Source organism: Nyctibius grandis, chromosome 4 (genome assembly GCF_013368605.1).
Source record: "Nyctibius grandis isolate bNycGra1 chromosome 4, bNycGra1.pri, whole genome shotgun sequence".
Taxonomy (NCBI): domain Eukaryota; kingdom Metazoa; phylum Chordata; class Aves; order Nyctibiiformes; family Nyctibiidae; genus Nyctibius; species Nyctibius grandis.
In genome coordinates, this window is record NC_090661.1 from 64,088,698 (window position 1) to 64,116,396 (window position 27,699).

Genomic DNA, 27,699 nt, shown 5'->3' on the forward strand with positions numbered 1-27,699 from the left:
AAATAAGCCCCACACAGCTGCTCACTCACCCCCCCCACCTGGTGGGATGGGGGAGAGAATCGGAAGAGTAAAAGTGAGAGAACTCGTGGGTTGAGATAAAGACAGTTTAATAGGTAAAGCAAAAGCCGGGCACACAAGCAAAGCAAAAACAGGAATTCATTCACTGCTTCCCATCAGCAGGCAGATGTTCAGCCATCCCCAGGAAAGCAGGGCTCCACCACGTGTGATGGGTACTTGGGAAGACAAATGCCATCGCTCAAAACATCCCCCTTCCTTCTTCTTCCCCCAGCTTTATATGCTGAGCATGACGTCATATGGTGTGGAACATCCCTTTGGTCTGCTGGAGTCAGCTGTCCCAGCTGTGCCCCCTCCCAACTTCTTGTGCACCCCCAGCCTCCTCGCTGGTGGGGTGTTGTGAGAAGCAGAAAAGGCCTTGGACTCTCTGTAAGCACTGCTGAGCAATAACTAAAACATCCCTGTGTTATCAACACTGTTTTCAGCACCAATCCAAAACACAGCCCATACCAGATACTATGAAAAAAATTAACTCTGTCCCAGCCAAAACCAGCAGAGTGATGAAGCCTGTTACAGTCCCATAGGCAACGTCAGTTCTAGCTTTTCTTGACTTTGCAACTTTGCAAATATCCTTTTGATGTAGCTGGTCATGTGTCTTCTGGTCTCTAGATGTGTGGGGAAACTTGTAGAAGATTTACTGTGAACTCCAGTCTAGCACAGGCATAAGCCAGTGCCTAGAGCGTGGGTAGGTTTTAATGGCTGTGATACACGTTTAAACTTTTTATAGAAAGCAGTTCTGAGTAGTAAGCAGCTGAGTTGAGTGTTTAGTCCTGCAGCCCTTACATGGATATTCATGTGAAATGAATGATTGCATTTATGAATTGTAGAATTTATTGCCCTCAACAGGAAGTCTTTAAAGGATGTAGGTTTTAGAGTCATCCCTTTACTTCAGCATAGTTACTATGGCAGTTACAAATATCTTCCTCTCCTTTGCTGCTTCAGTGCCACGCTCTCTAGCAGTGCTTTCTGGGCATACCACGTTCATCTCTATGTGGATGGCAGCATCTCCTGAGGTCTGGGAGTCAGCTGTGTGCTGTTGCATAAGAGCGTTTGTCTCTTTTCCATTTACAGTTTCACTTAAAGACTGTGTGGAGTTTCCCAGCTGTGCCAGTATCACTTGGTTTATTTTTAGGCTAACATTTTTCATCTTTCCTTTTTCCTCCCTGTTGCTCTGTGCTGTGCTGATTGGGTTGTTCATGATGACATTGCCAGATGCTTCCTTTGGTTGTTGTTTTTTTTTTTTTTTTTTTTTTTACACGCAGTGTCACTGAGGATTATTGTCTAGGCTCAACCATGTTGAACACCTCCCTTCCTCAGAGGTCACGGTAGCTCATGACCTGATTTACTTTTCATCCAGGAAACTGCAGTGGCTGAAAGGCCTTGTCAGGGCAAGAGAGCACCATAGTCCCAGACATCCCTGCAGGGAGCTGAACTCTTCTGTTCCCTCATCCCAAGCATGCAAGACTGCCCCATCTTGGCCAGGATACCATGGGGAGAGAGCGGTCTTGCCTGCAGCTGCCAGCCGGGTGGAGAGGAGCAGGGTGTGAGCTGAATCAGGGCTCTGGTTGCTCCCCTGGGTCCTGCATGGTACTGCTAGTGCTCCCCCAAGCTTCTCCTGCCCTGCTCCCCTTCTGTGCCACCCTTTAGTTGGCACGGGTCTGGCCAGCAGACATGATTCCATGCTCTTTTGCAAAACGTGCATGACAAAGACCGTGGTGGGCTGCAGCACAGGCAACTTTACTGCCCTGCGTATTTTAAGCTTCTCTGGTTTTATGATCTTGTTTGCTTTCTGTAACTAAATGCTAGATTTCTCTGTCCATCCGATTCTTTTGCTGTTTCCTTAATGAGTTCTGTACATTCGAACATGTACGTCCTGGAGCAAATTCAACACAAAGTCCCAGAAGAAGCATTAAAGGTAAGTGTGTCTGGGTGCAGGTGCATTTTTGTAGTTATTTGTTTTTTCTTTTGAATGCTCTACTTATGGTCAGGCAGCTTGAAACCCTAAAATACTCTTGACGACAGTGAAATATTCCACAATGTGAGACTCTCCTCGGATTGGGACTTAACAAAACCTTTCTTTGACGAGAGACACCTTTCCCAGTTATCTTGGATCTGATCTCTCTTATCCATGTGCTAACATGTAGATGAAGTTATTTGTGATTTCATGTCTGCCAACAAAAAAGGTTACTAAAGCTGTAATGTATTAAAGAACAGTGAGTGCATTAACTTCTGGGTAAAGCACAGCAGAACTTGTTCCCTCCCAGAAGTAGAGCGCAGGTGCCTTTCTCCGAGCATGGTGACTTAGGCCAGCTCCATCACGCTTCCTCCAGCAGGCTAAAGTTTGTTTAATTTATTCCTGTATATCATCTCATTATTGCCTTCAAGCTCCCAATTTTTACTTACTGAGCAGTCCTCAGTGAGGTGTTTTTTTAAACAAAGAGTTCAGTAGCAGGTGCAAAATATTCAAGTACCCTCTTATCTAAGGCAGAAAAGCAAGCCTCTCTAGGCAGGAGAGCTGTCATGTTCAGCTGAGGGACTGAGCTATCACTACCAAGCATCACCCCTTGGCTGGCAGATACTGTCGTCTTGGCCCTGGTTCCAAGTGTAGGACTTGGAGGGGGTTGGAGATGTAACAGCTAGAATTGGGCAAATGATTCATTGAACTTACTCAGGGGTAAGGTGGATGGGTACACCCTTTTATTAATTTACTTATAATAAACCCGCTTTTAAATATCTTATTGACTGTGTTAATGTGGGGCCTGTTTTAAGGCAGAATCACTTTCCTAGCTGGCGAGAGAGTTTGGAGAGATATAATTAAAATATATTTTAATTGCCTTTGCTGAAAAACTGAGATAATGCAGATGAGCACCCTGAAAGAATGTGTAATGTTGCTTTAAGAACAAAGGAGATTCAGGATCTGAATCCTGAATGGAAAATGGCTTAAGTTCTAATTCTTCTCAGTTTACTCTTTAAAGGGTTTCCTAATTAGCTGTTTTGCAGAGCTAAGTCACAGTGACCTTCTCATGGACTAGAATTGTCACTTAATGTATCCCAAGTGGGGTATTTAAAAGCCTCTCAGCTGGCGTTTCTGCTGTTCTCTAGCCTCTGTTCAGGTGTGCTTTCTTTTTGTTGCAGAGCATAGCCACAGTATTTGCCTTTGCGTGACCCGTTGTGGGGAAGGGTGGTTGATCTTTTCCGTGGGCTAGCACACAGTTCACATGGGCACCCTGCGACTGTTGCTTGTGTCTCTCCAGCACGAGAAGTACACCAGCCAGCTTCAGATGAATTACAAAGGCACGGCGGTGAAGAGAGCGGAGCAGCCCGTGGAGCACGGTGTCTACACCGAGTCCCCGCAAGCAAAGCTGGAGAAAGGAGAGAGGAAAGCAATTACAGGTACTTGCTCAGGAACCAGCTGATCAAGATTCAGAACAAAGTGCAGCTTGATTCCTGCACTGGGTCAGAGTCAAGTACAGTGTCTGGGTTCCGTCTAGGAGCAGTTCCAGAAGGGTCATCTTTCTAAACCTCTGAGTATTTCAGACTCTCAGTTTCTGGAGATTCAGCCTCCAAAAAAAATCAGCTGGCATGATGGCTCACGCATGCCTTGTTTCTGTGTGTGTGCTGGAAAACCTGTGGGCTGAGCAGGTTTGGTAAGTTCTTTGGCACCTGTCTAGTCTATTTTTAATTTCCTAATTGTGAGCTGGTGTTTGAACAGAGATGGTGACTCAGAGTGGAAAATGCATGGTTGCTGTGGCGTGGTGCAGGCAGGCAGGCAAAGCAGCAAGCAATTTCTTTCAAAAAGCCCTGTATGATCTTAAATCACTGTATCTCCTAACATGCCAGTAGGTGAAATTGAAACTGATGGCCAGACTGGGAGACATTTGCTTCAGGTTCACTGTTCCCTGGCTGCAAATCTTTTCCATTTGAAAAATTCCTCATGTTCCCCGTTTCTTTACCCACTGCTGCCTTCCTTTAAAGACCCTTTGTCATACCTGCTTCCTCCCTGTTCCCCACCATGGTGGCCCAAGACCTCCCCAGCAGTCTGGTCTCACCCATCTGAGCTTCCTACCTGCTGTACATACTGCCCTGGCAGGTCTTCCCCAGTTCTGTTCAGATATTGATTGGCGGCATTTTAGAGCTTGATGATGCACAGAGGGAACAAATAGTTTTAAAGCATCCCCATGACAGATGACTGCCAGTGGTGACCTTGTGGCACCAGGGTGGCAGAGCGTTTGGAAAGCTTTAGGGTTAGCAGAGAGACTGCCCACTGGGTCTGTTGAAGGAAGGAGCAGGGAGGTGAATGGAGGAAAGAGGATGGGCAAATCAAAGAGTGAGACACCATGTTGGGCAAGGTGACCTAGAGATAGATACAGTGGTGTTCTGGAAATGCGTACAACTTTGGATAAATCCATTAAGGCTTCATGATAACTAATTGGAGTGGGTTGGCTGACCTTAATCTCCCATGTATTGTCTTTATGAAAATCCCTCTAAGCTGACACAGTCTACTAAAACAGCGTAATATTTCTCCCTGGTCTCGTCATTGCCTCCAGCTGTGCATGGAAGCACGTGCACACACATCTGCATGCCCAGCTTCCATTTTCGCACCACGAAACCTTTCTTTGTGTTGCTTTAGCTGTGTCTGTGTGTTGTCCTCCCCCATGGATGTGGCGTTTGTGACTTTTCCTCACAAGCATTCAGTTAAAGGGATGAAGTTGGTGGTGATTAACCGTGACACCGCAGAAGGTGAGAAGAGGTGAAACTCACTGCTGGGAGAGCTCTCCAGCTGCCTTGCAAGGGGCATGGGGTTCTTGAAAAGCATTGCCAGCCAACTGGTCAAGTTTGCCAGTAACTGGAACCAGTTTGCATTTGCTGCTACCTGGTTGCAAGGACATTCTCATTTTTATTTTTGTCACCTTCCAAAATACACACTGGTTGGTTTTAACCTATGTAGCATAAGCGGTTGATATTTGGAACATCTTCAAAGTCAGGATGTTGAGTGACTCTTCGCAAGGTGACCCATTTCTGTATCGTGTGGTTCGCAGACCTGCGTTACATTTCTGTCATCGTTAGTGGGCACAGACCATAGCTCTAAGGCAAAAAGGGCTGTAGGTACTTATTGGGTGTCAGTGCTGACATCTATCATGTGCAGTGGGACTGACGGACAGATACGAAAAAAAAATCTGTAAAGTGCTGCTAACTCCACTGGAAGATGGAGGAATTTCAGATGTTTTGTTGGAAGTTTTTTACTGGATAGGACTGAAGCCTGTGGAAGCGAGGAAGGGAGTCTGACCATTAAACCAGCTTCTCACTCTCCAGAAAGCATCACTGTCACGTGAGCAGAATGATCAGTGGGTCCCTTTTTCATCTGCGATGTGACTAATTCACCTTCTCTTCAGCTGCACGCGTGCACAGTTTCTCCTTGGTTGCTCGGAGGAGTGGCAGCAATTTAAAATGCTTAGTGGAAAGAAGAATGTAGTATTCTTATGGGGAGTGGGCTTGCTTAGTGGCAGCGGGAAGAGGCTTTGGGGAGAGAGCTGTTTTGCTAAGCCCGTAGGTATTTAGGAATTTGCATTGACTAATTAAAGCAAGGTCTGGGGTTACAAAAGCCTTTAGAAGGATTGCTTCCCAGGGCCCGGGTGGAAAAGAGGCAGAGGGAATGCAAGCTTTTGGGGAAGAGGTTTAACAAAACAATGTGAACAATTAGAGCTGCTTAGAAATGGGAGGAGGTGAGGGGCTGAGGATAAAGAGATCCAGGGGAGTGAATGGGAAACAGCTCAGCCATTTAATCTTTATGCTGTTGAATTTCTTGCAGCTTTTGGGTTTGTGTTGCATGTAAGCAGAAAATCATCAGTCTCTGTGAAATGTTTGAGGCAAGGAGCTTGGTAAGCCCTGTGGGTTGGATAAGGATATGAATAAGAGAAGTGCCCACAGTTCAGCTAGTTAATGCTAAAAATAGCCATCAGCCCTCGTGTTTAAAGCCTTAAGTGATCAGGAGGCCAGGTACAGCCTTGAACCGAGCAGATTTTAAGACCACGTCGTCACAGTCCCCATCTGTTGCTACCTAAGTTGAGGTACTGGATGAGATAAGCTACTTTGTGGTCTTCTGTTCTCAACACATAGCTAATCCTCAGGCTGGTCTTAATTTTTTTTTTTTTTTAAAGCCCTCACAGGCTGATGGGACTAGATCATGCTGAATCTGATGACTAACCTCTGAATAACTGCTGCAGGCCTGAGTTCCCAGGGGTGGAGACTGCCCACAGTGTCCAGCTGAAATAGGCATCACCAACTGCAGGAGCAGGACTTGAGCTTCTCCTGGGACCTGTGAAATAGGCTTACTCTCCAGGTTAGCGTCTGTGTCATTAGGGAGTCCTCTCAAAAGAGTGGCCAACTTGAAAGTCTTGTTGGTGTCCGGCGCTGATGTCAGCAGGCAGCGTGGATGGAGGCAATGGGAGTTATGCCCAGTTATGAAGTGGTTTCCATGGTCTTTGGCTGCTTTCCCCATGAGATCATGGTAATAGCTATTTAGACGCACAGCTCTACCCTAGCGTTTAATTTAGGGGAGCAGTGGTGGTGGTGTATCTGCTTTTCATCTGAGCAAGGGTAGTGGTACCTGCAGCATGTTAAAGGTTTGACCGTGTAATTGATACAAATAAATTTGTGATTATCAGCCTGATTTGAAAGCTTATGGGATCTGTGTGTGTTCACACCAGGTACAAAAGACCAGGGCTTAGGTTTGCCACACACATGTGAAATAAATACTGCAGCAAGGAGTCAGAGAATTGCTTTATGGTTATTCCTACTAGGTCTGAATTCTCTATTTTGGAGAGGAGTTAAAAAGCAGAGATGTAAGGAATTAATTTTAAAATGTTATAGCTAGATCATAATTTTTTCCCCAAGGCCTCTGCTGTAAGAAGCCTACTCTGCATCTTCTGAAGATGGACATTATTGTTATTAATAATGAATCAAAAATGGTTTGACTTAAAGCAAGCTGGGATTCTCATGCTTTTGTTATGACTTGCTGTAGGCAGCTTCAAAGCAGCGTGTGCTTCTGTCAGCAAAGAATTTGCTGTTGCTGTGTGTCTCTCTTGTGACGGTTTGAAGCTTTGCGAGGACCTGGGCGAAGCACAGCACTCTGTTCTGTCCCAACCACAGGGGACACCTTCAAGGGAAATCACCCTCTGCAGTGGGAGCAGTGTGCTTGTCATGAAAGCTCTTCTGCCCACTCACTGGCAGAAAGCAGCGTTAGCACAGGCTTTTTCCTTTCCCTTTCATCACTGGACTGTATTTTTGGTCCTGCCCTTGTGTTGTTCTGTGTGATTCGCTTCTCCATAAATACCTCCTTTGTATTGACACGTCCCATTTTCTCTCGTGTGGTGCCTCTACCTCTGGTGATCAATAGTTCTGTATTAATTTAACAGGCCACATTCTTGTCAGACTTGTTAAACAAATGGACCTCCCTTGTTCTGTGCTAAAACAGCCTTCATTTTTTCTTTTGAGTGACTGCCTCAAAGACTGAAATCCAGGAGCAGAACATGTGCATGTCAGTGGTCTTCCCTGTATTACACTGTCACCGGTAGCTCAGTATTTAGCTGGCTGAATGCTTGTGCTGACCTCAATTCAGTTATCCAAAAGGATGGTTTTCAGGCTGTCTGCCTGAATTGATGAGCCAAGAAATATGTCTAAATGAATTGGCACCATCTGGGCAGCCTGGCACTGAGTGGAGAGAGGTGGTAACGAGCTGCCATGAGTTGGAGGAAGGCTCGTGTCGTTAAAATGACTGAGCAGTTAGTTTTCATTGGTGTTCCTTGCTTCACCGCTGACTTGGGCAAGCCCAGAATCTCTCTGCTCCTGCAAGAGCTTCCATCTTACACTAAAATATAACAGACAGGTGGTGGCTTCAGGATGGTATGCCTGTCTTGGGACACAGGCAGATGCACTGCTCTGGATGCTGCAGGTTGAGGTTGAGGTTACTACCCAAAGTGCATCCCAGCTGGTGAAGATCAAAGCCCCCTGGCACAACTGAATGTGTAGCTGCTCCCTGGCCTGCTTCTGTCACAGCCATCTGGTTTAGCTGCCTTGCTGCCACGATTTTTTTTTTCCCCTCCCCTTTTTATACAATATTGTTAGAGTTGAAGTGGGGAGAGGCGTCAGGTTGGTTGTGCTGGCAAATTAGAAGGGACAGAAGCTTCTAACATGAGCAGGGCAGAAAATCGTTGTAGCTCTTCTAAAGTCAGGGAGATTTTACTTTGCCTCAGGATCTGGCCACTTTCAGCAGTAGCTGAGAACGAGGGTGTCTGTGCCACTTGATAATGTTATTCAAAATGCAAATTAATATGAAGGCTCAGAGGAAACATTAATTGCTCTTAAAATATTGAAACTGTCCCCAAATAGCAAGATACTGACTCCTCAGCTTCCCATCTGTGCTTTTTGCAGTCTTTAGGATGAAGTTCCAGTTTATTGTGGAGGCTGGGAGAGGGAAGGAATGAAAAAAAAACCCACAGAAGTGAGCAGATGTGTTAGACATGCTGTAACAAAGTGTTGCAGGTGGGGCCAGCTGAGCTCTGTGTCGTGGGGCAGGAGGGACCTTCTGCCACCATGCAGTGAGTGCAACAGAGCGGCTCCCACCCTGGCAGCCCCAGGTTGGGGCACTCTGCCCAACCTGATCTTCTCTCTGTAGGTGCTCCTTGACGTCGTACCCTGGGGTTTTGGCTTTGTGCTAGCTTTTGTCAGAGGGGGAATTTGGGGAATTTCCAAGCACCTACTAGGACTCTTTAGGGTAGAGAGAGAAATCTGAGGAGGCAGAGGAACTGACTCATTATTCTTTATAAATTCTCTGCAGGTAGGGCACAGATCTTGGGGCTGGAGCAGCTTCTGGGAAGAAGCCTGTCCTGCAGGATGGATATATGCTCTCTTAGCTCACTTCTGCACCTTTGGAAACAAAATTTTCTTGGAACAGATAACTAGAATCTTCTAGACTATGGAGCCTTTGGGATCCTGTGAGGGGCTGGGATGTGCTGGAGAGACGAGCTGTAATGAGGCAACTCCTTGCAAGGTGCAAGCAGTAACAGCGCCCATGCTTGGGAATCACGCTGCTTGTGCGAGAGCAGAGTGTGAGATGGTCTTTGCGTTTCATCTGTAGGGTAGTATACTCAGGATTTGTTCCACCAGCAACTTAAAATAAACCACTCATGAGCTTTCAGAATTTATCATATTAATCCGAGGTAAGTATCCAAAATCTTACGTGTTTCTTCAGGGTTGAGCCCTTCAGTGTGCCCCATTGACCTTTAGGCGTGAGTTACCCCAGACATAACTGGCTGTTGTTAATGGATTTGTCCATCGCCCAAAGCGTTGTTCTCCTTCTCTTTGCCCTGACTGCCTCTTGGCATCAACCCTAAGATCAGTACTGCACTTCAGAGGGTGATACTCCATGGCAGTGTGTGCCCAAAAGAAGTGCCTGACGTTGGCAGAGCAGATCTTGTGTGGTTGGGGTGGGGGTCAGAGGGTGGTAGGTTTCTGCTAGGCTGTGTGACAGAAGGTCTCAGCCTGGCAGAGACCAAACCCTACATTTGGGCGCCTCTGTTCATTGACAAGCTTGTGAATAGGTTTTTGTTTTGTTTTGTTTTTTCGTTGTTTTTTTTTTTCCCCTTCCCCTCTCCCTTGAGTGGTTTCCCTGTCCTCAGTTATGAAATGTATTGCTTGGCAATTCCAATTTATTCATGGCGAGAAACGCTTCTTCCTTTGAACTTTCAAAGGCCGCCTACATAATGGGAACACAGTTTATCTTCCACGCACTCTAGGTGGAAAGGAGAGCAATACTTTCAGCCTCTTTTGATCCTCAATGTGAAGGGAGGCAGCATGGTTAATTTTGAAACACGAAGCAGATCTCTTGAAAAAGGCCTGTGGGCTGTATCTGTAAAGCAAAATTTTTGCCTGTGGACTGTCAATGTATAAGCTTATATATCTCTGGAACTATTCTAGAAAAAAACCATCTGAAGTAGTGGCCATTGGGTCTGTGTAGCTTTAGAAACAGCAGCATAAAATCAGCCTTCTTTTTTTTCTTTTAATTATTTGATTCCCCTTCCTCTCCCGGCTTCCCTTATGCTAACAACTACTTTCTGTCATGTCTCTATTAAAGTAGGGAATGCAAAATCGCAGGGCTGTTTGAGGGCTGCTTTACACAGAGCAGTGTGTGGTTTTAAAACCACAAGCCAAGTGAGCAGCAGCTGGCGGTAGAAGCCCAGCTACGGCCTGTAGCTGGAGCCAGGGTTTAAGACGTGGCTGGTAAAGCGTGTGCTGATGGCTCTTACGGGTAGAGGCAGAAGCAGCTAACAAAGCTGGAGCTTAACCTCCAGCCCCTGACCTATCCTTGTGTCTCTGTCACCTCTAGATGAAAGAACAAAAGCTACTTTATTTGCTTCTCTTAAACTATTATAAAAACAGAATAATAACTATACCACAGGTAAATTGAGGTGTATTCTTTTTGCTTGTTGCATAAACAGCAGCAGCCCAAGGCACTGCCAAAACACAGTCTTGTTTTATGGGAGACAAAACGAGAAGCAGTGGATCAGCTCCTTTGGGTACCGGTTGTTGCAAGGAAGCCCTGATCTTTCAGTGAATGCTCTTTGAGCAGAGAAAATGATTAAAATCTGGCTCTTTTACAGGAAGCTTCTCCATGAGAAAAACCTCTGTCCTGCAGTCACTCTGGAATCCACTTGGTTTACTTTAAGCTTTAGAGAGCAAGAGTTTACTTCTTCTTTATGAATGTGTAAGGAGATGTATTTACCATTTTCCCTAAATTTGCAACACTTCAGGAATTTCCTGTTGTGGGATGTGTGCCACTTCGAGTGGGAGTGGTGAAGAGTTGGAAAAAATCCCTGGCCTCACAACATCCGAGTATGTGGTGAGGCAAGAAAGGGCAGAGCTAAAGTCTTCCCAGTTAGGATCAGGCTGAAAGTCTGATTTTCACCTGAATTGCAGGTGAGTTGCAGACAATCTTCTGGTTGGCATTTTGCAGTCTGTCCTGCCAGAAATCTTCCCCTTCCTGTGCATAATGAGGCTAGAGAGGGAGAAAAGCCAGTATTTGGGAAAGACAGCGAAGGGAGGTGGAGTCAGCGTCTTGCAGCAGAATGTAAAAAAAGAAAAAGGGGAAAAAAAGAAAAGCCTGAACATACTCATTATTATATATAATTTGCTGTTATTATAACAGCAGTGTAACAGGTACATGATCTCATCTGACCTTGCTGTTTTTCCCTTTTTGGCATGCGGTTGACTTCTGTGAACCTGGTAAATTGATATTTTCTGGATAAAAGTATTTGCTTATCCTTTTTCTAGAGACCAATACTTACCGCACCCCTCTTTATGGGCAGCCCTCCTGGTGGGGGGAAGATGATGCAAATAACAAGGAGGACAGAAGGCAAGAGGAACATTACTCAGGTAATGGAGGTGATTTGGGGTGGGAGAAGATGGCGGGGGACAAAATTTCTGCATGTTTTGGATCTTTACTGTGTGAAGCCTTTAATTACTACTTTTTTTTTGTACTCGTAATTACACATTCCTATGTGTAGATTGCTGCCAATGAAACCAGAATAAGGGAAAACTAAAATGTTTCCCCTAAAATATTTGAACATTAGAAACGGCAATTGTGGAATAATTCAGCATGTATGAGAAAGGCCTCGCTAAGCTTGGTTGAGACCTAGTTAACCAGCAGTGCTGTTTCTGTGATCGTATGGAGCCCACCTGAATAAACCATCCACTCTGTCTCACAGGAGTTTCCTATCCAAGAGGCACTTTAAGAGCTGATGCATTGACTGCATTTGATCAATGTGGAAGCAATCTGTTTCTCGCCTTAGCATCCTTGGAAGCCGTTCAGTCTTACCACTCCTGTTGTTGTGAATCAGTATGCATGGAAGATGCATCTTGTTTCACTTGTGCAGTAAACCTGATGTTTCTATCAGGCATATGCTTTGCTGCACAAAGAAGTTTTTTATTTCAACGCACGTGCAGTGTATCTCTTCTCTAGCAGAGACGGGTTGTGATTAGCAGCCCTCCTAAGAGGTTGAAATGAAGTAAGTGACCCTCTAGCCAAGAAGTTTGGGTATGAGTGAAAAAAAGTGGTTTTATCCCTGGTGATGTTACAGAATTAGGTGTTGATCCAGCAGAAACATACCTGTGATTAGCTTTGCACACTCAAGCTTTTTCTTTGAATTGTAGAAAGTTGAGTAGGTGTGCAAGTAAGTGAATTCAGCAAAGTGAGACAGGATATCTTCCTTCCACATCAACCCAGGCATACAGAAACCTTAAAATACCACCAACCACATAGGTTCTGCCAAAACATACAACGGTGCATGTGCGTGTGCTCAGCTCTTTCTTTGGGGAGCAGTGGAAGAAAGGACAAAGTGAATATAACAAATGTTGGTCAGACTGCAGCAGTGCAGTAAGCACTGATTTCAGTGATAAGGCCAAAGTACAAAGCTATCTAAAACAGAACTTGTATTTTTTCTTTAATCCATTTCAGCTAATATTTGTGAATTTAAGGTTTTCTTGCCTTTTTTTCCTCTTTTGTAGAAAGATCAAAAGAGATAACCCAACATGAAGAGGAACTGAATGGTAATATTTCTGCTTATAGAGATGCCCAAGAGCAGTCTGTGTTTGCCTTCCGGAGAGAGCCAAGTTACTTTGAGATTCCAACTAAAGAATTTCAGCAGCCATCAAAATCTCCAGAAACACAGGTCCATGAGATCCCAACAAAGGATGTTGATGCTGTAGTAACCCCCGTTGTACAGAGTCATGCCTCTTTCACCATTGAATTTGATGATGGTACCCCCGGTAAAATAAAGATAAAAGACCACGTAACTAAATTTTCACTCAGACAGAGAAGACCATATAGTAAGGAACCAGCTCATACAGAAATGATGTCAGCTGAGAGCAAAGTGGCTGACTGGCTTGTCCAGAATGACCCAAGCTTGATGAGACGACAGTCTCCAGGAGACGATGTATACAGTACAAAGAGTGACCTGCCCGTTCATGTGAGGACACTTAAAGGTGAGTGAATATCTTGTCATGTGGACGTAGTTCTCTGTTGGCAGTGCAAATGCAGCATAATAAAGGGGAAAACCCTTCTCCTGTCAAGGAGAACTGGACTTAATTAACTCTGCTCCAAATTTGCAAGATGAAGAATATTTCTTTAATGACTGTTAATGGTTTTGAATCCGGCTAGCAGGTTCTTCACCTGGCCCGGAAGTCATGTGTGTTGCTGGCCTGGGGACACTCTAATCTGGTTCCTTTACATCTATAATGCCAGCTCAGCAGTAACAGTGATTGAAAAAAAGGATTTTAAATTGTAAATGTGTAAAGAAATTTCCATGTGGTCAGGCAGGCTGGTAAACACAGGTATTTCAGTGGATTTTCTTCTCTTGGCTTCTTCTAGCTGGAGGAATGACTTTTCTTTTTTAGCTGCAGTCCAGAGGAGGCCAAGTGTGATCATCCTGATGGTACTAACATGAAAGCTGGTGATAAGAGCTGAGATATACATGATCACCAATGGAGGACATTGTTGTGCTTGTAGAATAAGGTTTCTTCTCTTAAACTAAAGCTTCTCTGAAATCCTGCTCTGTGCAAAAACTTCAGGTTTTGTGGACCTGTGTCCTGTTACGTGGGTCACTGTGAGGAATTCTGTGGGGATTTTCAAAGGTCTGAAGTGTCGGTTGGAGCCCAGTTCTTAGTGCAGCTGGTGGGACTCACATGATTCTCATGTGACTTTGAATATATTTTGCGAGATTTGTGCTTGCTTGGATGTGTCTCTTAGGCCATGCACTGAACAGCTAGGAGGAGACCACTGGTTCCTGCATTGTCACTGCCTTGCAGGCCTCTGGAAAAGCTATGGTTTTGAACTGGAACTTTAACTGACGAAGTCATATTGAAGGTTACCAGATCTACTTGTGCTTGAGGTCCTTCTTAAAAGAGAGCAATACCTCGTTTTCCCTTAAAGGAGTATTGGTCCTTGTTGGAAAAAAACGTCCTCGTAATAGGAAGAGTTTTACTTATTACACCTCCAACTTGCTGTTTTGTGTACAGTTTTTTGAGAAACCCCTATGGTCAAAAAGGTCTCTCGTATCCAGCCCTGGGGTTTGGCATGGCATGGAAATTGAACTGTTTTGTCATCATTGCATGTTTCTAGTTCTTCCCAATAAGGGACAGTGTTGAGGTGCCCTGCCTGATTATTTAGCATCTTATTTTCAGTCAGCTGTGACTGTTTGATAGAGGGTTTTGGGGTGGTTTTTTTTTGTTATTTTGATACTGAATTTTGTTGACTTGCTGGAGAACATTGTCAGGGATAGAAATGTGCTTCAGTAGGTTTGCTCTTTCCTCTTAGAGAAAACTAGAGAGTTAGGCAGCTGCTGCTCATCCTAGGATTTTCCCGAGTGTTGCACAGGAATACTATACTGACTGTACTTGCCTCTTTACAGTCCATAAGGCATGGAAAGAAGCTGAGGTAATTTTAATGTGTAATTTGCATATCAAGAAATCAACTCTTTGGACATTTTATTAAAACATACAGTGTTGGTGGCCTGAGGAGTTCATCCATCTCTGCTTTGGCAGAGGACAGGGTGTCATTTATCTGCGATAGTTGTGTAACATGTTCTTCTGGCAGGGCTAATTTTGAAGATGTCTTGGAGGCTACTGCTGGCTGCCTACCAGGTTTGGGTCTTTAGGATCAGAGACACCCACTGTTTGGGTTCATTAGTAACATTTCTTCACTTTCAGGAACAATATGGTGAATGTAAAGCCTGGTATCAAGACTAGAGAGTTCAGGCCTTAGCAGCTTGAGGGGATGTGCATAGTGTTCTGCTGGGACATCCGTGGGCATGGTGGGTGTTTTCTCTTGTGTCCTCACCATTTTGCATTCAACAGAGTTCTTAGATGAGACCCTTTAATTTAAGAACTTTCCCTTCCAAGGGTGAAGCTTATCAGCCCTCAGGGCACAATGCAAAGTTTGCTGGCTCCCTTCATAAGGGTGTTAGGAAACTCTTCAGAGGACTGACTTCTGGGTTGGATGGATCTTGTATTAAATTCTAATCTTTCACAGCTAACTCGAGGTAATAAATGGTCTTCAGCCATGTGTCTGCAGAACTTGCAAAGTAGGTTTGAGCAGTTTTTCTTTCAAACACGTGGTATTTTAGCCAGTATATCTTGCTGCATATTACAGTCTAGAGCGCAGAGACCTCTTTCCCCATTCTCCCGATGACAGGTTCCTGGTCGTTGACTGAATCGTGTTGTGTGCCTTCACACCCGTTTCCTTCTCCAAAAAAAGGTTTGTTTTTTGTTTTACTTTTAGCTTTTTGGTTTACTTTAACTTACTTTCTGAGAGTCCTGATTTAAGGTGCTGAGGGGCCGGCATCACAGATAAATAGAGAAGGTTGTAAAGATGGTTGTCGCTAACATAACTGAAAATAGTTATAAACTTACTTTAAGCTTAGTGAACTCTTAAGTAATGATTTAACCTTTGCTTGGCTGGTGATAGGAGGTGTAACTCATGGGGGTGTCATGGTGTGATTCTTAAATCTTCAGAAAAAGTAAAGAATCCTGCAAATTCACTTTTCTGTTAGCCTCTGGTTTATTTCCCCCTCGTATAAGGGGGGTAACGTGGGTCCTCAGAGGTGCGTGCACTCGTAATGCGCTGATCTGGTCTTTCATCAAAGGGATTTGGTTTCATGGGATGCATTGTGTGGGGTTTATTTACTGATCCTGCAGAGATATTTCTGCTCTGCAACAGAACCTAATGAGGTGATCTTGGACTACAGTAATTGGGCAGAATGGCAAAATAATGTTATCATTTGTATTTAAATGGAAAAAAAGAAAGAAACAAAACGTTAGGAATCTAAAACAATCAGCATTACAAAATCGAAAACCCCTGGGGTTGAAATGATTTCCTGAATTATTTTTTAATAACTTGATAGCCACCCAGTTGTGAAAAGTGGGGTCAAGAGACAGCTGCCTTCTCTTTTATTTCCTCTGATGGGATGCAATCCCCCTACCACAGCAGATGTCTTTGGAGTTGTTTAATCCTATAGATTTTTTTCTTTTAACTGAAACGATAAATTTCAGCTGGGAGGTAATGACAGGGCCACAGCAACTGAGAATATGAAAGTCAAATCTACATACCTTGTTTCCAGGCAATAGGCACGAGGACGGGACGCAGAGCGACTCTGAAGACCCTGTGGCGCCCAAGGCAGAGAAGGAGACGATGACGGGCAGCGAACGTGCGACGGAGCAAACCAGGCTGCAGCGCCAGATGAGGCGTGATCCCCAGGAGATGCTGCACAACAAGCAGGCCTTCGTCATCGAGTTCTTCGAGGACACACCGCGGAAGAAGCGGTCGCAGTCCTTCACGCACAGCGCTCACTCCTCCCAGAACGACACCGATCCGGGGCCAAAGACCAAGGTTGAAAAGCGCAAGAATGCGTTGCCAGCAGAGAAGCTGGGAAACGCGGTGCCGCCGTCCCACTTCGGGTCCCAGCCGGGCAAACCCAGTAACAGCTCCTCTGGGACCCAAAGAACTGGCTCCTTCAAGAGGGAGAAGACAGAGGATAGGATCAACAATTCATCCTCTTCTGCTTCCAGAGCATCAGCCAAAACTTACGGGAGCGTTGGGAGAAAGTCTAAAATGGCTCAGGATTTTATGGCCGAGTATTTGCGAGAGACTGCTCAGTCTGGGAAGCCGAGCGCTGAGAAACCGGCACCTCTGCCCGTGCTGGTAGCTCCACGCGTGGTTATATCGTCAGAACCAGAGTCTGCCTCTGCTCCACCTCCGGAGGTGAAGTCTGCCCAGGGCAGGAGGAACGATGAAGAAGACAGCATAAGTGAGACGGGCACATACACCATTGACACGGAGTTGCAGGATAAAGAGGTGGAGGAAGCGCGAAAAATGATAGATCAGGTAAATGCTGCTTTTCTGTGCTTGGCCGGTGAGCTCAGGGCTGAAGGCTTGGGCTTCTGCACCTTGTGCTGGAGGGCCTAACTTCACTAGCTCTTGCCGTGAAGGACTGCTCCCTTTTGAATTGAGTGCAGTGGGGGTTTATGCTTAGGGGTGGGAAGTCATCCTGGGTGACCTGTGTTAAGGATAGGCCTTGAAAAAACTGAGAGGCTGGTTTTAAAAAACCCCAACAAAGCAACAAAATTACAAACAAACAAAAAACCCACGGAGCGCAAGAAGGCAAGGTAAGCCCACAGCAAAGAGCTGCCTTGCTTCAAAATGGGATTTGGATGCAAAAGTGCAAGAGTGGGCTTGCCATCTGTTTAGAGGAAAGGCAACAGCAGAATAAAGATCAGACTGATCCTGCTGAGAGCCATGGCCGGGAGCAGCTCTGCTCTCTAGGACTGCTCCCAACCCTCTGCCTCGGCGTTGCATCACCTCCTGTCCGCTCTTACAAAGACAGGAGCTGCAGCCCATCACTGATGCAGCATCCTATGGTAGGCCAAAGGAAATGCAGGTGAAGGGCTGGTGCTCTTGATCCTTCACAAGCCGTAGTGGTAGGTGGTTCTGTATTTGGCTGTGCTTGGTTAGAAAGGGAGTGCTTGCTGGCAGGGCAAGTGGCAGCTAGTTGAGATAGCAAAGGGCGTGGTCTAGGCCAGAGGCAATCCTAGATGGATCTATACTTGTTTGGACTTTGCAAAGTGAATGATAGCCTAAAAACAAAACCCCAGAGATGAGGGAGAGGCTTTAAAAAACCCCACCCAACTAAGCAACCGCAGGGCAAACCAAAGTTTGGCTGATTTTCAGGTTTAACTTTCATCTGCGGTCTATTACGAAAACAAAACTGGCAAGTTGCTCTGAAGATTTAGTGAAGTGTAGGCAGGAGGATGGTGAGGTTTAAAGGAAGCCTTAATTGAACCTGGCTTTAGAGCTTTGTGTCCAGTGTTCTCTGAGCCTGGATCTAGCTTCCCTCTTTTATTTATTACACTTATTCCTTACATCTTGTTTGAAATGTGATCGGAAGCTTTCAGGGCAGGGTGTTGAAGCCACAGCAAGGCCCTAGTCCTGACATTAGAGGGTTAATTGTTCTGGTGGGGAAATATGAGGAAAAATGCCACAAAAATACAATTATTTCTGGGGAGTAGTCTTGGCAGCCATGTGACTCGGGCAGGCGAGCTGGCCAAGTTCTGCTCCTGGCTCTGCCATACACTTGGTGCAGTGCAGACCTGCCACTTGGGAAACAACTAATAACTGGACCTCAGTGTTTCTGTCCAGGAAGGAAGATGATATGAATTCTGGACTTGCTGAGGTTTTGAGGTGACTCTGCTTTTTATTCCTCCACCGTTGCACACACGCTTTTTTTTTTTTCCCCAAATAGAAGAGACAGTGGAGAACTTTATGACTGTCTCGGCCCAGCCTAGGTACGATCCATGGTGGCATTTTCCTCTGAACTACTTGTAGTCAGGGAAGAGAAACAAACCCTTCTGAGGTGTGGATCTTGGTCACCCCCTAAGAACACCTGTTTGTCTCCAGAGGGAATCCAGCCAGCTAGCTCAAACACCCGTCTCTGAAGTGGATCTTTTCCCAGGTCCTCACATGGCAGTGCAAGGCTGCTTTGCTCAGCCCACCTGCTGCTACAGTCTCTGAAAGACCCTAGAGATGGAACTTTCCCAGCTTTTTCTAATTTTCCATGAATTATCTGGTAAATAGCTTTCCTGACACTCATCCTAAATTTCTCAGGGCTGAAATGGGACTCCTTTTCAGTGAAAGTTGCTGCTGTTAAAGGCAACACACCGAAATAATGAGGGTGAGAGAAAAGGTGGGCGTGAGTAGGGTTCTATGGATAAAAATATTTAAAGCTGCTACTGTGAGGTAGAGAAGAAAATTATTTACTTAGTTTGTATGGAAGCATTGGCAAGTGTTTCTCACCATTTGAGGTCATAGTTTGTGACTAATACTTCGTGGATTTGGATTTTGGGCTAATATTTTCCTGATTTATTGGTTTTTAATCTTTCTCATGCAAACACCTTTTCAGGTTTTTGGTGTTCTTGAGTCGCCTGAATTTTCCAGAATCTCTTCAGCCTTTAGACCAGTAATTAAAGGCGAAAAGGACGACTCCAGTTCTCATCAGCACCTAATCAATGAAAATGGCACTAGTCAGAAGTCACCCTTGCTCCAGGCATTTGCCTCAAAAGCTGTGAGTGGGTCTCAGGCTGATGTGCAGGTATGGGCAGTCCAGGTGGATTTGCTGGGATGGTGGAAGTGTAGATGGGCTTTCTGTCTGAATGGAAATGTGATGTGTAGATTGATTTCCATTTTGAGGAGACTGAGTGATGTGTGTATGAGAGGAGAGATTTTATGGCTAGGATTTCGTTTACAACGTTTGGTTTCTGACGCTGCCTTCCCCACCTTGTTGTAGATGTCTGCGGCATCTCAAGGGAGTCAGAAGTGGGTGTCTAGGTGGGCGAGTCTTGCGGACAGTTACTCTGATTCTGGATCTGTCTCTGGGCAGGGTGATGGAGGTACAGGTAAGTCTCATCCTGACGTTACTGTTTGAAGGTGGCTAAATCTAAGCCAGGATGATATGAAAAGCAGGAATTAAGGGCTTCTGTGCATCTGGCTGTGGCTTATTTTCTGTTTTAGCTAATGTATTTGGGGATGGGAAGGACAGAGTGAATCGTTCCCATTGGAATAAAGATGGAGAGAACCTCTGGTTTGCATTTCAGAGTCATCCAAGAAGTTCTTAAATGTTATGTTTGACATGACTAAAGGGCATCTGAGAAGGAGAGAGATTGTAAGAGCCTCGGGTGTTAACTAGCCCCAAGTAGTGATTCTTTAGACTGCCTGATGATGCCAGATGAAAGCCCTTTGCAAGTTGTCTTGGACTTAATTGATGACTTGTGCTTTTTTGGTGTGCTTCTCCTGTGTCTGGGTGTGCTGAGAATTCTAGGCTGTTCTGGGGTTTGCTGTTGGGTGGCAGGTTTGAAGTGTAGAAAACTGTGTATGGAAGGGAGAAGGGGAGCGGGAGGAGATCAGGTTCCCATCGTAGCTGTCAGGACAGCTTATAGACCACCTGGTCCTGTTGGTATGCAAGAAGGGGGGAACAGCGCTTTGGCTTTTGTAAACGTTTTCACCCTTTTTTGGTTGGAAATATTTGTCATTACCTTCATGCCATTAACAGTAGATAGACTCAGTATAAGATTAGAGAAACCTTTGTTTTGGAGGTCACTGCCACTGTTTTCACACTGTGTGAGAACCTGACTCCCGGAGCATTTTAAATATTACCATAGTCAAATAACGAGTTATCCTGGTATTTAAAGGCAGTATCAGGTATGAAGTCCTGGCCAGCGGCATGGGAGAAATAAGAGCTCTCTTTCTATGAAGTGTGTCCATACTGATAAGCCCACCCATGCTGGGACGGTGAGCTCTAATTCAGAACCTCTTCACTGTTACAGGGTCTCTCTCTTGAGACTTTGCTGTGGGTTATGATTATATGAGAACTTGTACTGTGAAAAATGCCATCTATTTAGTCAAATGGGATATGTTTTGTAGAATGGCACTTAAAACACTGCATCACTGCAATGGTTTGATGGCTTTCCATCTCCTTCCCATGGCCTGATTTATGGTAGATTGATACCAGCAACACTGTCAGCCTCTAAATGTATGTGCTTGTACTGAGAGGTAGATTATGGGAAAATGAATCTGAAATCCTACCTTGACAGAGGGAACGTGTTGAGCACTCTGATCCAGCAAAGGAATTAAGTACAATTTTACCTTAAGTGTCTGCACTGATAAGCCTGAGAGACTGAACAGGAGCCAGGCCATACTGGTGTTCATATTACATAAAAGCTTAGTTCTAAGCATGTGTCTTGTGAGTGCTTTTGTGGACTTGCACTTTGCAGGATCAAGCTCTTCCTAAGTTAAAAAAAAAAAAAAAGTGGTGTAGTACAACAGTTGATTCTTGTCCACTTAACTCTCTTCAGAAAGCAGTGTAGCTCCAAAACCTGGGGAAACAGAAAATGCTGTGCCCTTGAGAACAAGACGCCTTCTTCCCCAACTCCCACCGAGTGATAAATCAGACAGTCCCACGCCCACAGTCCTGGTCTGCCAGGAGTCCTACTCGGAGGTTACCAAGAGAACCATCGTGAAGGACCACTGTGTGGAAGCCTATGGCGATCCCAGCAGCCGCCTCTTCATCCAAGAAGACTTGGATCCAGATAGCCTCAGCGATGCCAGCAGATCTGATGATGGCTTCAGCACAGAAAAAGGCAAGAAATATAAAGAGAACAATAGAATGCTAGAGCAGATGGGGGAAGACATAAAATCGGAGAGCCGGCAGCCAGGAGCCTCTCGAGTCTCAAACGTGAGAGCTGAAAGTGAGCCAATTTCTACTTCGTTCTACATTGGTCATGACAGCAATGACGTGGGGATTCCCTCCAAGCTCTCTCTGAGCGTGTCCCATGCTCGAGCAGACAAAGACGGCAAGGATCAGGAGTTTTCCTTCAAGTCTGCTGGCACGCCAGTTCCTGGAAAACCACCGGTCAAAGACGTTAGCGCTTACATTAATGCAGCAGGAAAAGTGGTTATTTCCCTTCATCAGAGTCTTCCTCAAGGTCAGGAAAACGTGGCAGGAAAGGAAACATCATCTTTTGTTAGACAGGAAAGTTTTACCAAAGATAAATCAAGCAGTGGTGTTCCTCAAAATAAACTCCCGCATATTTCAAGTCACCCTCTGCTTAAAGATTTAGAGGCTGTTCGGTCAACCCGTATAGACTTTGGTCAGGAGACTCATCTCCTCCTTAAGGACACTGAAACTGCCTTGGCAGCTCTGGAAGCCAAATTACTTGGTCAAAGCCAAAAGCTGGAGCCATCAGAAACTGCTGGTCAGCTGGAGGACTCCTTGTCAGGGGACTCGGACGTGGACACTGCCAGCACGGTCAGCCTGGTGAGCGGTAAAAACGTCCCAACGAGTGCCCCGAAACGCAAAGCGGTCGTGAGCTTGCAGAAGGAGAAGTCTTCCTCCACACCATCCATCCAGGACCAGTGTGGGCAGCCGAGCGCTCGGGATAGGCTGACAGAGAAGCAGAAAACGCAAGCGCCGGAGGCATCAAACCGTGCAGAGGCTGCCAAACGCTTCCAGATGAAGCGGAGCGCTGGGGCTCGAGGGTCGCTCGACTTCACAGATGACGAGAAAAGCTCGAGCCTGCCCTACTTGCCGGTCCCCGACGCGGTTGTGTCTGACCATGAGCACTCAGTAACCCGGCCGGTTCCCAGAAGGAGACCTTTTACTCAGGCTGCCAAGGAGGACCATAGCAAAACGACCTCAAATGTGCAGAAGATCCAGCAAGTTCTCACCCGCTCCAACAGTTTATCCACTCCGCGGCCCACGAGGGCCTCGAAGCTACGTCGTGCCCGGCTGGGAGATGCTTCGGACAACGAGTGCATCGATACTGAGAAAACGGCCTCCAACCCTGAAGCCGCTGGTCCAGGCTCCAAGCAGTCCACGGAGACAAAGAAGCTCTCCCGGCTGGACATCCTCGCCATGCCGAGGAAACGGGCAGGTTCGTTTACGGTGCCCAGCGACTCTGAGACAGCACAGTCGAGGACAGGATTTTCGGGCCGGAGCGTGGAGCCCTATCGCAAAATGGGTGTTTCGGAGGTCAGAGCCGCGGCGAGGAAAACGGCAGCTGCTGCCTCTGTGAAGCAGCCTTTCAGCAGGACCCGGTCAAGCAGTGTCAAGTATTCTTCCTCATCCAGTAAGTGCTCGTGCTTTATGTTTCTCCCCTGTTCCCCTCTTTCTGATTTATAGGCTGCATGTGGTTGCCAAGGATTGGTATGTCAGTAATACCAGTGCTGCACTGGTGAGTACAAAAGTCTACATTAACGAGTGGCATGGAGGTTGAAATTTCCTGTGGATTTGGAAACAGTAGAGCATCTCTCATACCCAGTGAGATGTTATTGTGGTGTTCTCTGTGAGGGTATTGCAAATAGCTATTTTTTTTTTTCCTCAGTGACTTGACTTTTTGAGCAACGAGTTGACATTTGACAAGAGCACGTTAGCCATTTTTCTGTTAAAAAAGTAGAATTTAGTGCCTTTCCAGTGCTACAAGGAATTCTGTCCTTCTTTTCTTTGACTTCTAAGAGTCAAAGTTTGCTCCAAGAAAGCTTATTACGGTGTTGATGACAACTGATGTACAAGGTGGCAGTTTTGAAGGCGTCTGAAAGAGGAAAATAAGAAATAAATGACCCTGTGTTTTGAAGGCTGTTCCCTTGTTCTTCCTGTAAATGCGAATGTGGGGCTGGACATCAAACATTGATTGCCTCAAGAGATTCCCTCTACTGTGTGTTTTCATTCACTTGTGCCATAGGTAAGGCAGGTGCACAGTTGTGTTTCCCACACAGTGGAGGTTTGGGGGCTGTTTTACCCCCTAGCTTGCACTCAACAGACCCTTGCAATATCAACATTTGTCATATTGAAATCAGCCTTCAATTAAATGGTGTGGACAATGCAGATGACCACTCTAAGATGGTAATTAGTAATCATAGATTGTCGCCGACACCTTTGGTCTAAGTCCTGGTCTATACCCATACTCTTTGACCTACTGTGGATGTGGCAAAGCAGATCTGTTTGCTTAGGTTTTTAGGAATGATGGGGGGGCAAGGAATGGGAAGAACCCCTTTGTCTGGGTTTCTCAGGCCTGTTGAGAGGGATATTCTTTTCACCAGATCTGTGTTTTTGTAAGAAGTCTTAAGAGTTCTGGGTGTATCCTTTTTGTATACTTTCATAGAGTTGAAATAATGATCCTTCTTGCACTATTCATTTTTATTGCATGCTAAAAATGTTATTTGCTGCTTGTTTTGATTTGGATTGTTTTAATGCATCCAGCTTCCCTTTTATTTTAATGATTATTTTTTTGCACATTTGTATATGCATGTAAATCAGAATGGGAATAAGCTAAAAGAGTATGTACAGTCTCTTCTCTTGCCTTTTTTGAGATGATGCTGTCATTGACTTCTTGTTAAAGAATAACAAATTTAAAACAAAATAACGTGGTCAGAGTTTTCCGAACAGGAGACACTCTTTTCACTCCCTCTGCCTTTGGACCACAGACTTCAAATCATTTGGAGAAAAATGATAAGTGTTGGCCAGTTCTTGGTTTAAATGAATTGGTTTTTGATTTCCAGAGCTTCGTAGCAGCACGCTAACTCCTTTCCTTGCGCATAGTTGCAGCAAATGATGCTAATCCTTTCTTTGAATTAGTTGCTCTTAAAATACTAATCTCCTAATTCCTTGATAGGATTGTGGACCTTTCACAAGCTCTAAGTATACTCGTGTACTTCGTGCTTCATTGTGCTGTACCAAGTGTGTGGTGCATGTTCCTATACTAATGCTATTATAGTGAATCAACACCTAGCCCCCCGTTCCTGGAACAAAAGTGAAACGTTGATAAACTGAACTATTGCACTGTGCCATCAAGACATTTTTGAGCATGAACCCTTGAAAACACTGAGTGTCAAAATTTAGGAGTAAGGAGGCAGATGTGGCTGATTTATTCAAGGATTTCTTAAAGCGTTTAGCTAACCACAATAGTTTCCAGCTCCCCCAGTGGGAAAAAGTTAATCTCACTAACAGAGGAACAGAATGAACTGTCTGACCATGAGACAAGAAATTCCAATAGATTGTCGGGCCATCTGAAGTAACTATGTGAAACACACAGTTAGCATCAGAATAATCCAAGTTACCAATTCTGAAAGCTAAGGGCCTGTCTCCTCTTCTCCTCTGTGTATGCGATTTGTTTGCTCAATGTAATTTGAATGGTACTGAGGGAGTTGATACTGGTTTCCCTTGGCACGCAGGGGTGGAAAATCAGGCTCTTAATTTTAAAATTGCTGTTCAGTGACAGGGTGACCTTGTGATTCTAAACCTGTGTTTAAAAAAAACCCCAGCAACTCTCCACTGCTGGAATATGAGCAAATCTTTTTTCTGTATATATACTTTTATAATCCTAAGACAAGACATTTATAGAGCTCTAGCTGAGATAGCAATGTCTAGGAATGTTTTTTTCACTATACAGTAACTATCTACAGTTTCTACCTGCATATTATATGCCAAATTCATTATTTTTGTTTGTATGATCTATGATGCTGGCTTAAATCGCTTGCACTGGTTCAGCATTATGATAATCTTGGTAACGCAGTGAAGCTTTTAGGCATTGTAATTTTAAATAACTCTGCTGGTTCTGTGTTTGGTGGGTCTTCATTCTTCAGGGAAGGATGGAAGGGAATGAAGCGGTATCTGTAGAGAGTGTAGTGAGGTAGCGAACATCGGGAGCCCAGTTTTCAAATAGGGACATCTCAATGCTTCCCATGCAAGGAGAGCCTGGGTGTCTACAGATCTGCAGAACCGGTTGGGATAAGTGGGCAGCTTCCACTTGGCTCCAGGGGTTGGAGCCAGTCCTCACTGTGCGAACGCTCGTTCTCGTAGAGTGTCATTAATGGTGAATTGTGAGGCAGGAGGCAAATGTGAAGGTGTGGACTTCTGCAAATAACACCAAGCACTACAGTCTGTTCTTCACTCAAAAACCCCTCCTTTTGCTTGTACTTGCAGCTAATTGGAAAGGTGTCTTAAGGCTTGAAAATTGGGCTCTTTAGAAAAGGACTTCTGTGGGACTATGAGGAGTCTGAAACGTGTGCTACTTATACACAGAGCTTCTGTGCATGGAAAGCCAAGTCTGTGGTAATAATTTACTACACTGGAGTTGTTAACACATTTTGCTTTTCCATTGGAATTTCCCACTCCAAATTTGTATAGTGAATGGGAGCCACAGAAGTGCTCAACTTTGAAATAAGCCCTGAGAATGTGCTGTTTAACTTAAAATCTGCACAGAAGCTCTCCTTTCCTTGTGCTCTTGGGCTAGTTTTGTGTTACCTTTTTGCCCTTTTGTAGTTATTCTTTACTACTTTCCTCGGTCTGAAACCAATTCATTTTTTATAAGCATCAAGGCGGAGACCACAGGGTTCAGATTACACTTCTACTTCGGAGGAGGAATATGGCTCAAATCACAGCTCCCCTAAACACAAACGCTCCCATACTTCAACAGCCACACAAACACCAAGGATACGTGGCTCTGGGCTGAGCAAGCAGAAGCACAACGGCAGAGAAACGGATGATGATGAAGATTTTGATGACCACCCTGACCCCTACAACTTCATGGCGCAAACAGCAGAGATAGCAGAAATAGCCAGGTGAGGTGGGGCTTTATGTATTTACCCACATGTTGGAAATGGGTTGTTTTCCTTGGTGTTCAAATCAAACCCAGGTGTGGAGGTAGAAGGAGAGGCACTCTCTCCTGTTGTTTGTGTGCCCCCCATCTCCTTCATATCTGAATATCAACTTGTTCAGACTTGGAAGGTTTTCATGAAGCCTTACAGCCTGTGGTAGGATGTGCTGGTTGTACCTTCTCTCTAGAAAATGCCAAGGCCATTGTATCTTAGTTTGTTTCTTGTTCAAGCTGTGGACGGATCTCCTCTTGTAGCTTGAAGTCTGTCAAAAGATGTAACTGTCTGTACCTGCTTATCTCTGCTTTCTGCTGGAAGTCACTGTGTGTGGACTGACTGGTTGGTGTGAACTGTCCTAATTCTCTTCAGAGGAAGTGCAATGGATTAGCAAGACTGAATATGTAAACTGTTGAAGCTGCTTTGCCTGAAGCCGGTGAGGGAGCAGTAAGCAGTTACTGTGGGGCAGAAACCTCTTCTTTACTTGGCACAATTGAATCCAAACAAGAAAATCTGTCTGGGCCCTGTGTATAAATGAGTCGTTGCTTAGCTTGATGTCCTTGGATACAGGACCTGTTGTATACTGGTGGTCTGATGGTTGCCTGGAGGACCTCGGCAGTAAAGCAAATAGATTCTTTTTTTAAACAGTGGCATTTGAGGTTTGACATCTCTAATATGCAGCTGTGTTATGCAAACTTTCCAGAAATACTGGTCTTCCATTGTACTGGCCATACTTGAAATACTTTCGACTGAGGAAGCCGTCTTCTGTCTGCTTTTGGGTCGCATTTCCACATCACCCGTATCACTTGCCGCACTGATCTGGAAAGGGCTTTTCTTGTGTGAGCATTGCTGTCAGGCAGCTAGAAAGTGTGTCCGCCTTCAAACCAGGCTGCCCTACCTGCACCGCACAGGGTGTGCGTGTGGGAGATGCTGGCACCCCTCCTAGCAGCGTTCCTAGTGCGGGAGAGCACTTTGGGTTGCAGCAGCTATAAATAAATGGTTGCGTCAGACTTGTCTGGCACTGCACGTTGCAGGGCTCGGTCACAGTGTGCCTCGTAATTGCAGTTCTGATTTCCGTTGCTGCTCCCAAATTAACTGGGAGGGGTTTAGAGGAGTCGAAGTTAAAAGGGAAAATGCCACTTATTTACAGTAAGTGAATCATGTAATGGATGTGTTCGGTGACAGCTCTATCCAAACCAGCACAGATAGGAGCCACCTTAGGCAGGCAGATCAAACTGCTTTTTATTGGCTCAATTATGCATTTTCTTTCCAAGGAAATATTTTGATGAGCTGACAGTTTTATTACATTGGTTGGTTTTTCAAGTTGAAGAAGAAAGTGTCTTTCAGATGAAGCTAGCTAGCTGGAAGATTATTTTTTT

The 27,699-nt window shown here is 45.1% G+C and overlaps 1 protein-coding gene across 3 annotated transcripts in view; it reads left to right on the forward strand.

Moving 5' to 3' along the window:
* Nucleotides 1–27,699, forward strand: part of CEP170B (centrosomal protein 170B) — a 59,716-nt gene that overhangs the window by 18,102 nt on the left and 13,915 nt on the right. For 2 of the 3 annotated variants that reach the window (XM_068397869.1, XM_068397870.1), the window contains exons 1-9: nucleotides 1,937–1,990; nucleotides 3,330–3,468; nucleotides 11,404–11,505; nucleotides 12,637–13,113; nucleotides 16,245–17,008; nucleotides 19,080–19,268; nucleotides 19,464–19,572; nucleotides 21,028–22,800; nucleotides 26,041–26,290. In XM_068397869.1, coding sequence (XP_068253970.1) covers nucleotides 1,940–1,990; nucleotides 3,330–3,468; nucleotides 11,404–11,505; nucleotides 12,637–13,113; nucleotides 16,245–17,008; nucleotides 19,080–19,268; nucleotides 19,464–19,572; nucleotides 21,028–22,800; nucleotides 26,041–26,290 — 3,854 coding nt within the window. In that variant the 5' untranslated portion in view covers nucleotides 1,937–1,939. Of the gene's footprint in view, nucleotides 1–1,931; nucleotides 1,991–3,329; nucleotides 3,469–11,403; nucleotides 11,506–12,636; nucleotides 13,114–16,244; nucleotides 17,009–19,079; nucleotides 19,269–19,463; nucleotides 19,573–21,027; nucleotides 22,801–26,040; nucleotides 26,291–27,699 lie in introns of those variants that run through there. The other variant, XM_068397871.1, reaches the window with a different exon arrangement.